This window comes from Pygocentrus nattereri, chromosome 2, assembly GCF_015220715.1.
Source record: "Pygocentrus nattereri isolate fPygNat1 chromosome 2, fPygNat1.pri, whole genome shotgun sequence".
Classification (NCBI taxonomy): Eukaryota; Metazoa; Chordata; class Actinopteri; order Characiformes; family Serrasalmidae; genus Pygocentrus; species Pygocentrus nattereri.
Window position 1 is genome coordinate 14,281,914 of NC_051212.1, and position 11,331 is coordinate 14,293,244.

At 42.2% G+C, this 11,331-nt stretch overlaps 1 protein-coding gene and 1 long non-coding RNA gene across 2 annotated transcripts in view; one reads left to right on the forward strand and one right to left on the reverse strand.

Annotated features, from left to right (window-relative positions):
• Positions 1 to 6,284: 6,284 nt before the first annotated feature.
• The window catches only part of LOC119266014 (low affinity immunoglobulin gamma Fc region receptor II-like), a 45,120-nt gene continuing 40,073 nt past the window's right edge, over positions 6,285 to 11,331 (reverse strand). Inside the window, exons 6-7 of the mRNA XM_037547470.1 lie at positions 6,479 to 6,595; positions 6,285 to 6,372 (exon numbers count right to left, since the gene is read on the reverse strand). Coding sequence (XP_037403367.1) covers positions 6,344 to 6,372; positions 6,479 to 6,595 — 146 coding nt within the window. The 3' untranslated portion in view covers positions 6,285 to 6,343. The remainder of the gene's footprint in view (positions 6,373 to 6,478; positions 6,596 to 11,331) is intronic.
• On the forward strand, positions 8,252 to 8,867 carry LOC119266039. The gene is made up of 3 exons (XR_005131825.1): positions 8,252 to 8,302; positions 8,475 to 8,547; positions 8,787 to 8,867. It is a non-coding gene; the product is annotated as an uncharacterized LOC119266039 (long non-coding RNA).

Consider the following 11,331-nt stretch of genomic DNA (forward strand, 5'->3'; position numbering starts at 1 on the left):
CGAATCAGTGTCCAAGCTCGGAGCCATTTCAATATGAACTGCTTGTACAGTCAGGCAAGTAAAGATAACCCCATATCTCTTTACTGTGCTTCTTCCCCGCTTCACATAAAAAGGGCCAAAGTAATCTACACCAGTTTTGGTGAATGGGGGTTCGTCTGGCAGAACTCTGTTTGTGGGTAAGTCTGCCATTAGTTGTTGGCCAGTACCACCTTGCAATCTCCGACAGGTGACGCACTTTGATAGGACCTTTCGAATTAAGGCAGTAGCATTGGGAATCCAGTATTTCTGACGTAGTTGTGAGAGAACATGATTACGTCCACCATGACATGTTTCTTTATGGACCTCTTGCACAATCAACTCAGATATTCTATGGTCTTTGGGCAGAATGGCAGGGTACTTGGCTTCTTCTGGAATGGCTGCTCGCCTAAGTCTCCCACCAACTCTGAGAATGCCATCAATCATTACTGGATTAAGTTTGCAAAGATGACTGCCTTTCCTAACATGCCTGTTCATTTTAAAAGCCAAAATTTCCTCATGAAATTTCTTTTGCTGGCCCAGCTCTCTGAAGCTCTTCAACTGTTAGAGTTTTCTTGACAAGTTTCCTTCTGAAGCTTGACATTTCTTTCTCCATCTCAGTCTGTGAATGACACTGGCTTAATTCCTTTCTCCTCTTAGATAGCTTCAGCAATGTGGTTTTTACTCTGAGAAGCCACGCTGTTGCCTTTTTAAGACGTAGCCATGAGGAGAAGTGCTCAATGAGCTGCTTCATTGTGTCTCTGGATTCTTCAACTGCAACAACATTGACCATTACAGTTTTCTTTACCTCAGGGTCCGTTGTTGTAGGCTCATCCAGGTGAACAATCGTCTCTGGCCATTTATGTGCTGGCTTTGTGAGAAAGTCTGGGCCACTAATCCAGGATTTGTTCTGCATAAATGCATCAACATCTTGTCCCCTTGATGCATAATCTGCAGGATTTTGTGGAGAGCAAATGTATTTCCATTGAGAGACCGCAGAAGTCTCTATAATGGCCGCTACCCTGTTGGCCACAAAGGTGCGGAATCTTGTAGTTTCATTGGCAATATACTTCAGTACAGCTGTGCTGTCTGTCCAAAATACAGAGTCCCCTAATGGAAGCTGTAGTTCCTTTTTTAGCATGCAATCCATCCGTGTTGCTAATGTTGCTGCAGTCAGTTCCAGTCGTGGGATGGTTGTTGGCTTGAGAGGGGCTACTCTAGCCTTTCCCAGGACAAATGCGCAGTGTATTTGATTGTGACGGTTTTGTTGGACGAGATATGTGACTGTGCCATAGCCCACTTCACTGGCATCTGAGAAATGATGCACATGAGCAGATACAGGATCTCCAAAGCAGGCAGGCTTAAAACATCGATCAAGTTCAAACTCACAGAGTTGTTGTATGCCCTGTACCCACTTAAACCACTGCTGGGCAAGGTTCTCTGGCACAGCATCATCCCAGCTGATTTTGGATCTGCTCAATTCTTGCAAGATATTCTTAGCAGGCAAGATAACTGGTGCCAAGATCCCCAGAGGATCGTATACTGAACTCACCATGGACAGAATGCCTCTTCTGGTAAGTGGCCTGTTTTGGATGACAACTCTAAACCTGAAGGAGTCAGACTGGACACACCATTGCACTCCTAATGCTCTTTCTATGGGAAATGGATTATGGTCCAGATCAAGATCTTTATTGCCCTGTGCCTTTTCCTCATCTGGAATCTTAGACAACACTTCTGTGCTGTTGCTGATCCATTTTGTTAGCTTGAAGCCTCCAGTCTGACAGATTTTCCTCAGATCATGGTACAAAGACAATGCCTGCTCCAGAGATGTAACCGATTTTAGACAATCATCAATATAAAAGTTGTGCAGCACTGTGTTAACAACAGAAACATCAAACATGTGCTTGTTGTCCTCTGCACATCGCCTCAGAGCATAGCTAGCACAACTTGGTGATGAAGTGGCACCAAATAAGTGCACTTCCATCCTGTACTCTTCCAGATTCCGACTTACATCACCACCTGGCCACCACAAAAATCTGAGCAGGTCGGCATCTTCAGCGGGAACCTTTACCTGGTGGAACATGGCTTCCACGTCAGCCATTACTGCCAGAGGCTCTTGACGGAATCTTGTTAAAACTCCAATCAAGGTATTACTAAGGTTGGGCCCTTGGAGAAGTTGCTCATTTAATGAGGTTCCTTGATATGATGCTCCACAATCAAACACCACACGGATTTTGTGTTTTTTGGGATGGTACACTCCATGATGTGGAATGTACCACACCCTTCCATCGCTGCGGTTGATGTCTTTGTTTGGAACTTTCACTGCATAGCCTTTAGTAATCATATCATTCATGAATGTGACATAGTCCTCTTGAAATTGAGTGTTTCTGAGAAGCTTTTTCTTCAAATTGAATGCACGCTGTTCAGCAATGGCACGGTTGTTGGGCATTTTAACCTCCTTGTTCTTTAAGGGCAGACCAATACAGTAGTGACCACCTTTCAACTGGGCTGATGTGGACACCCTGTCCATGAAAAGAAGATCCTCCTTTGACATCTCTGTCCGCTCATCTTGCCTACCCTCAGGAAAGTCATACTTGAACTGTTGACTCCACAGTTCTTCTAGTCTGCACACTGATATACGATTTGACAGTACATATGGTACTCCAGCTTTGGTCATGCTACAGCTGTCCTCCCTAAGAGGTCTGTTAACAGTCCATCCTAGCATTGTTTTCACAGCATAAGGCCCATTCTTGACGCTGTGGATTACCTCCTCTGGTTCTAATGCCCTAGGCACATTTGCACCAATAAGCAGTCCTATTTCTCCACTTATGCTTGGAATTCGAACATCTTTCAGATGAGGCCACCTGTCTACTTCTTCCTGACTTGGGATATTTGCTTTACTCACTGGAATTGCCTTTTGGGAGAACACTTCCGTTAGCTCAAGGAAGTTGTTATTATGAAGGCCACTCACTTCCAAACCAGCTACAGCAGTACTGCGAACAATCTTTTGCTCACCCATAGTGGTCAGGAGAATGTTAACGTTTCGTCCACAAAGGTTAAGCTCATGCATAAGCCTTTCGGTGCAAAATGAGGCATTGCTGCCAGGATCCAAAAAAGCATAAGAAGTGACTATTTTGTTGCCCTTCTTTGCCTTTACTTGTACTGGGACAATAGCAAGAACACTGTCTGTGTTCCCGGCCCCATTGCAGTCGTATTTGTCGGCTATGTCCACAAAGCTACTGATCACTGTAGGACTCTCTGTGTCCTTTGCTTGCTCTGACCTGGGTTCAACCTTCTCTTTGATATTCATATGCAGGAGAGTGGGGTGTATCATTGAGCATAGTTGGCACCTCAGTTTCTCTCCACATGCCTTACTCATGTGTCCTGGTTTAAGGCAACTAAAGCATAGGCCCTTACTTCTGAGAAAGTCCAGTTTTTCTCTGTGCAGAGATTTCTGCAGCCTTTTACACTGTTCCAGTGTGTGCTCACCTTGACAGAAGATACAAGGCTTTCTGAATGGTTTAGAAGCGTTGATAGGATTCTTTTTACTTGGACTTAACCCCATATCTACACTCTCTTGGCTGTTCAACTTGGTCACTGTGGTAGTGAAACTCTTTTTACTACCCATTCTATCTGACCTCATGTTTGGCAGAGATTTTGTCTGTGCTTTGTGCCTGTCCTTTATATCTCCAAAAACTGGGTGGAGAGAAATTTTTGCTTGTCTTTAACAAACCCCACTATGTCTCTGAATCTAGGTTTGCGTTCTTGTTTTTCTTGTATGTCACAGGCCACACCTCTCCACTTTTCTCTTAACTTATATGGACATTTGGAAATGATTGCACGCATGTTGGCCGCATTATCCATCTCATCCATATACTCCAGCTCTGCCATTGCATTTTTGCAGCTTGTCAGGAAAAGAGCATAGGAGTTGAGGGCTTCACTATCATCTGCCTTGATGTCAGGCCAGTTTAATGCCTTGTCCATGTATGATACAGATATTTTGTATTCATTTCCAAAATATTCTTTTAGGAGACGTTTAGCTTCACAATACCCTTCATCTGGCTTCATGTGAAAACAACTCTGCACTAAATCTCTAGGATGCCCTGTGGTGTACTGCTCCAAAAAATACAGTCGGTCTCTGTTGTTTTCTGTTCTACTCTCTACACCATGCTCAAATGCTGTCATGAAGAGCATGTAGTCCAAAGGATCTCCCTTGAATGTGGGAATGTTTTGAGGTGGTAAAGAAGAGAGTCTTTGCTGCTGTACCAAGCATTCTGTAATCTCATTCTGTCGCTGCATTACAGTACATAGAGTCTGTGTATTTACTGGACTATTAGGAGGAGCAACACCATTAGTGGGAGGACCATGGCTGAGTAAGCCATGGCCAGCAGCACCATGAACCTGTGCAGCAGGACTGTGGATAGACTGGCAGTCTGCTACATAAGGTCCAGTGATGGACTCCCCATCACTTACAATAGGCAGTACACCTGCATCACGACCTGCATCACTCAACTCTTCGTATTTTTGTAGAACTTTAAGTTGAGCATCAGCAGCAGCAAGTGCAGCTTGCAACTCAAGCTGCTCCTTTTCAGCTTTAACCTTCAGCTCTTGTTCATCCAAATCATATCTTTGCTTTAGTGCTGCAGCTTTAGCCAACAGTGCTGCCTTTTCCAGTTCGGCATTTAACCGTGCAGAGGAAGCTACAGACGATGCTGTAGAGCATCCAGACCTTGCTCTAGACTTCTTAGACCTCTTAGAGGATGTAGCTGATACACTATCTCCAGGCCTAACAACCTATTAAACTTGCTTGCTTCTTCCCTACGTTGGGCAGCAGCTTCAAACCAAGCACTGACCTCAGCAATAAATTCACGAAATGAAGTGGCTTTGGGCTCAAACCAACTCTGCTGGTCCTTTTTCATTTCGTCTTCAGACACAATCTGGTATAAAAGCCCCTTTACAGAAGTGTTAAGGTTGCAAAAGTCACCAAACAGCTGGTTAAACTCTGTGTGCAACTTGGTTTTTACCACATCGCCATCATCCTCCATTAACTCAAGCATTTCATTTTTCTTTCCAGTTAGCTGACTTAGCTTAGCCCTCCTAGCACATGTTTGCCTCTGTAAAGCATCCTCCATAGCCTTTGCTGTAGGCTTGACTTGCCTTTTTTCCACTGAATCATCAGCCATAGCTTAGCTTATTAGCTTTCCACCTGTTAGCCTAGCTGCCCCAGCAAAGATACACTTACTTCAGCAACTTTTCTTCATCTTTATCCACGCGCACAGTGTGAAGAAGTAGGTTTTCTTACTAATGTAGAGGCAAACTCTTTAGTTAGGGTGAAGCATTGGTTTTACTCGTGCCATGTCGTTCTGTCAAGAAATTATCCATTTTCCACTGCACTGGAGGTTTTAGAAAAAACAAAACTTTATTTCCACGTTTCCCACAGGTACAATTATGAAACAATGCTGGCCACGGTAAGAAAACCGTGTACTTCCACAGCTGATGGCTACCCCACTGCCGTTCCTTTCAAGCTCTCCTTAATCTATAGCTTTCCCCCAAAACAGCGTTTCTCTTAAAGAGACAGTACCCATTTATATTGAGACTGCAATACCACAAAGTGAACTAACAAATAATAAAGCTAATTTATTTAGTTAATCTAAATATTACACAAACTGCAAACTGTTTCATTAAATAAAAATAGCTTAAATCAATAGACACAAAAAAGTAAATTACTGGAAATAAACATAGCATCTTAGAACAGCTTTAGTACTTGGCCCATACAAGAACTGTAAATATATTATTATTAATCTTTATTAAACACTAAAGCCGACAGAACAGAATTACATCTCAGTTTTGTTTACCTTTGAAACAAGAAGAGCTGTGAAGGATGAATATGACTGGCAATGAAATAAGAGAAAAATACAACAAAATTAAAACAAAAATATATTTTTAAAAAAAGGATTGAACACTCGTTCACATAATGAAATTTACGAGTTATCAAATATATCAAAAATATTATATTAACCTGCATCAAGACCTTCTACATATTTTTTTTTTTGCTGACAGCAGAAAGTTTGTTACAGTAATAACAATAAAACAAAGAATTTATGAAAGCAAATATATCAACTGATCATACAGGGTAGTGGAGTCATTATTTAAAAACCTCTATTACTGACTTACCAGATGAAATGATCTCTAATTGGGGTTTAACATGTTCCTCAACTATGAAAGGTAAAGCACAGCCATGCAAACTGCTAAACCGCAAACTTGGGCTTGTCACAAGATCATAACCATGACCAAAGAAACTTTCTCCAGCTCCAGCTTCTGTTAAGGGTCACATTGAGTTCAGCTCATCAGGTTTAGCTGTGAAATACACAATGATGAACACTTCAAATTAGCCTTTAATTAAGGTAATTAAAATGATTTTAATGACAATTCATTCAGGTTAATGAACAAACTGCGCTCTTACCTCGAGCTCTGTAGCATTTGACCATCAGCACAATGGACACCAGCAGATACGGAGATGCTGCCTTTAAACTACTGAGCAGACTGAACACTGAGAATGAAGCTCCTGATTTAGATTCACCTGAAAAACAAAATCATTGCAGTGCTGAAACTGTTAGACTCATAAAATTATCAAATAATATAAAGAAAATTTGTAATTCTGTGTACTCGATCACCTCTGACTGAGATCCAGCTCTGTGGAGACTCTCCTCTCTCTGGGTGTTTACAGTGGTAGAGACCTTCATCTGACTTTGAGACAGTACGGATGGTCGTCTCTCCTGTAGTCTGAGTCTGGAGGAGTGATCCATTCTTATAGATCTCAGCTGTGAGGTTTGAGGGCTTTGGGTCACGATATAAACAGCGCAGAGTCAGAGGATCTCCCTCAGTCACAGGATGAACAGGACTGTCCAGAATCACAGCACCATCTGCAGGACAGAGTAAGAACAACACTGAAGAAAGAATTTGTAGAGAATACAGGAACTATAACTCAGTAGTGGAGCTCAGTACTGATGTGTATGAATGTGTCAATGTAGGATTCTTCGTGTATTTTCATATGTTAATATTTTCAGTAGAAAAAAAAGGATTTCAGTAGATTAGTCCTGAAGTGATTTCCTCTTTTACCAGCTTCTCTGTGATTTTCCTTCCATCTGGATTGGCCATTAAACAGAAAAAAGTTGCTTAAAAGTTGCTTTAAATGTACTTCTAATGTGATCATTGGCTCCACATGAAGGAAATATATCAACATGATTACTATGTGTAAGTAATTAACTTAATTAATTTAAGTTGATGTGTGTCATTCGTGTGAAACCAATATACACAATTAACTCATTTAAAATGATCCACTTTGTTTTCAGTGCAGTGTTTTTTATCTCTCTGAATCTCCTGCTGTTTCTCCACTGAACTAACTCAGCAATGTGCTCATTCCAAATTCACGTTGTTTTTTGTGTTTATATTCAGAACACGGGATTAAAAAATAAGATGCTCTTACACTCCAGCAGCAAGCTCCTACATATGAAAATAGAATTATAAACAGAAGTGGACAGGGGGCAATAAGGGAGGGTGGTCTTGCACATACAGGAGGACATTGCACATACTAGACAAATACACCAGATAACAAGTAACAATAAATAAAGCAGTGACAGTAAAAAGTCCAGGTGACTGGCAGTAAAGAATTATGTAGGTGGCAGTAATTACAATAGCATTACACTGTGAATATCTAAGCTGATTGGTTGAGAAGCGTTCTAACCCTGCTGTTATTTCACCATAACATCACAGGTTTTTCACAAACACTGTATCACTCCTCTGAGACGCTGTTGCTAAGCAACGACTTTGACAGCTGTAAGAGACGCTCAAGCCATTTGAAAGTTTTCACTTATTACTTTGTGCAGAAACAGAAAATGGACACTTAAGATGACATTTGGCCTACAGCTGATTTGGTCAGCTCTGAAGATGAGCTGGCGCAGTGATACAGAACTCCGTTATTGTGAGCAGGTCATGAGTGAGCGTATATGGAGGACTTTACAACGGCTTTGAAAGCAGCTCAGCCAGTCAGATTTTAGGACCGGAAGTTTCTGTGGTTAGTCGATAGCAACCACAACGAGAGATGTCTGCCTGCCGGCTCTGCTGCCAGGTCTGTTTTAGGACTTCCTGGTGTGTTTTTAATTCACAGTTAAAAACAGGAACATGGGGGTAGCTCGGAACCAGACCTCCCCGGCTTCTGGGCACAGTCCTCATTGGTCCTCATGGCCTGTCCCCAGAAAACAGGGACACCTGGTCAATTTACTTCACTGTGAGTGGTAACGTGGCTAATATTACCAGCACTGTTAAATTCCACATGACTGGTAAAAGTAAATGATAGACAGCTAATGCTGAACTGGGTCATGGTGTCTCTGCATTTGACTGCCTTTATTAATATTTTATCATAAACTGCTCTGAACATGTGTTTATGATGTGATGTACAGCTGCCAGATTCCATCCTGGAGGATACAGTTACTTGTCAAAGTGGAGTTTGTGGAGATCAATCCAGCCAATCCAGTGAGTGAGTGAATAAAAGTGGAAGAGAAATTCAGTTTAATTTTGATTGTTAGTCCAATTACAGTTTGTTTACATTGTTTGGAGATTTATTTATTACATTAAAAAGGATAAACTAATGGTGGGTCTTGGTTTCTGATGACTCAAAATGTGAAACGTCTTTGCTGTTGTGTGTTTTTTAAGCAGTGTGTGCATTTAAAACATTTTAATATCAGTCATAAATCTGTATTTCTTTTGAACAGTTGACCGTTAGAAGCCTGTAAAGACACTTCCCATAACAGAAGGAATATAAAGAAGGAATATTTCACTACTTTACTCTGAGGGCTGCAGCCGGGGAAGAGAGAGGTGGGATGACGCTGTAACAGCCACTGTATTGTTCTGTCTGTTTGGCATTTGCACCTGCTGCAACTGATAATCCATTCAGAAAGGCTGGTATGAAGGCATGAAAACATATTCATCAGCGCACTGGAGAGCATGAGAAGTAAGAACCACAGGGATGGTGCTGGTACTTACTTTCTGATGGCTAAAGGGGCAGATGTAAAAAGCCTTCTGGCAGGCAAACAAATGTCTTTACATCATGAGCAGGTGAAAAAGAAGCATCAGGTAATGGAACACATAGTAGATGTGGTTAAAGTCATAGGAAAATGTGGTCTCAGTTATAGCGGGGATAAAGCAGAGAGTGCTTATACTCTAGAAAACACTGCAGTCAATCGTGGCAACTTTTTAGAGTTGTTAATTCTTTTGAGCTGGTATGATCTGTGCCCTCAGCAGCACATTAGCAGTTGTATTGAGCAAAGCAAAATACATCATGACAGTGGGGCAAAAGGTAGGGGTTCTCTTGTGACTCTTATATCGACGGACATAAACAACAAAGTTGTGGACGTCCTTAAAAAGGTGATAAAGAGCACGATTGCAGATGAAGTTAGAGAGGCAGGCATGTTTTCAGTTCAAATTGATACTGCTCAAGAAGTTTCATCAACAGACCAGTGTGCTATCATCTTAAGATATGTTACAGATGTCATTCATGAGCGGCTGGTTGCTGTGGTGGACTGTGAAAAGTCCACAGATCAGTATTTCACAGAGGCATTGAAACAGACCTTAGATGAGCTCAGCATTTACATTGGCAACTCCACTGAAGGTTCTGCCAATATGCAGGGACAGTATGAGGGGTTCTCTGCATTTCTCTCTGAGCAGTCTCCTACACAGGTCCATGTCTGGTGTTACTAAACTAAACAATGTGGCAGTGTTTCTGAGGGAGTCATGGAAACAGATGCAGAAGTGGGAGGAGATGAGTGATGACAGCTGTAAGAAAGACTCCGGCATTGAAGCCTAGCCCCGCCCCCCTTTTCGCGTGCAGTTTAGTTTTAGTTTATATGGAGCATAGAGCACAGGTTCAGCTCTGCTGCTTCAGGCAAGTTATCACTTCAGCTTGGCTGGATCACAGCCTCAAGATGATAGCATGTGAGGAGTTGTGTGCGTGCATTCCAACCAAGTAAGTGTTGTTAAGTGTCGAGATAGTTAGTCATGCTAATTCAGCTATGTTTAAGTAATTGAAGTAATGCTAAGAAGATTTATTATTTTGTTAGTTTAATTCAGTATGTTGATTATTCTGTTTACAGACCACACACAACTGAAGCTCTTGCACATGTAATTCAAGTGTGAGTTTAATAAACTAAAGGAAGGGGAGACAACTGCTTCATGGTGTTCTTACTGACACCCCCCATACAACACACCTCACATCAGCAGAACCAGCACATACAGTCCTTTAGTGGTCCTCACCAACAACAGCAGACACAGAAAACTGACCCCAGTAGGGAGAACAAGGTGGTGGGCTAAGAATCGGGCCCTAACAAAAGTGTTTGGGTGCTTTGGTGATCCTAGGGATGCCCTTTATGTTGACCTCCTATTGACTCTAGTCGCAATCAAAGGGGATGACACTATGAAGTCAGCAGTTAGGGCGGAAGCGAAGGGACACATGGAAACCCTTATGAAATATGAGGTCATCCTCACTGCTCAGATTTTCCTTAGGTTAGGGGTCTCTTACAATAAATAACTGGAATAAAAACAAATGGATGTTCTTATCCTCTCAATACAATCGTGAACCTGACACCAAAAACTCATGAGCAGCTCCAGAACGCACGCGCAGTTTTCCCGATTAAAACATTCCTAGGACTAACATGATATTTTCCTACCCGGAAAGACGATTCTTGCTTTAATGAACAGTAGAAGCCTTTTCTGTGGCTGCGCCATATTTTCTATGTGGAGCTGAAGCTGTGAGACAGAAGGGTTTTCAGCTTTAACCGGTCCTGCAGTCGTTTCTATGAAGTTTCTGAGTAACAGCATAAAAGCTCAATTTGCTCTTCCTGCTCTGCTGTTGGCGCGAAACTCAGCCGCTCTACGCCCGTTGGCCACGCCCCCTTTTGTGACGCCATCACCTAGCAGTGAACTCAGAGACCGGAAAGGTGAGTGTTTTTACTGATTTCTGCTTTAATGTGATTTCTTCATTAATGAAAGAGAGGAAATGGAGAAATACCGAGACTAGTCGTCTTAATGTGGTAAGATGCAGTAAGAGCGCAGTTTGAGCTGCTCTGCGGTTTTTCGGAGTCAGGATAGTATTTTAAACGGCCTCCGTTCGTTTCTAAATAAGGGCGGGAAGGTCGCTGTGAGAGAAACGTCCTCAGCTAATCTCACCAGGCTAAACGGCTTCTTAGTGCTGTGCAGTTAATGCGACAACATCCGGCAGACAAGCTCAGAACTAAAGAGCAGGTGGTCCTGTAAGACCACCGG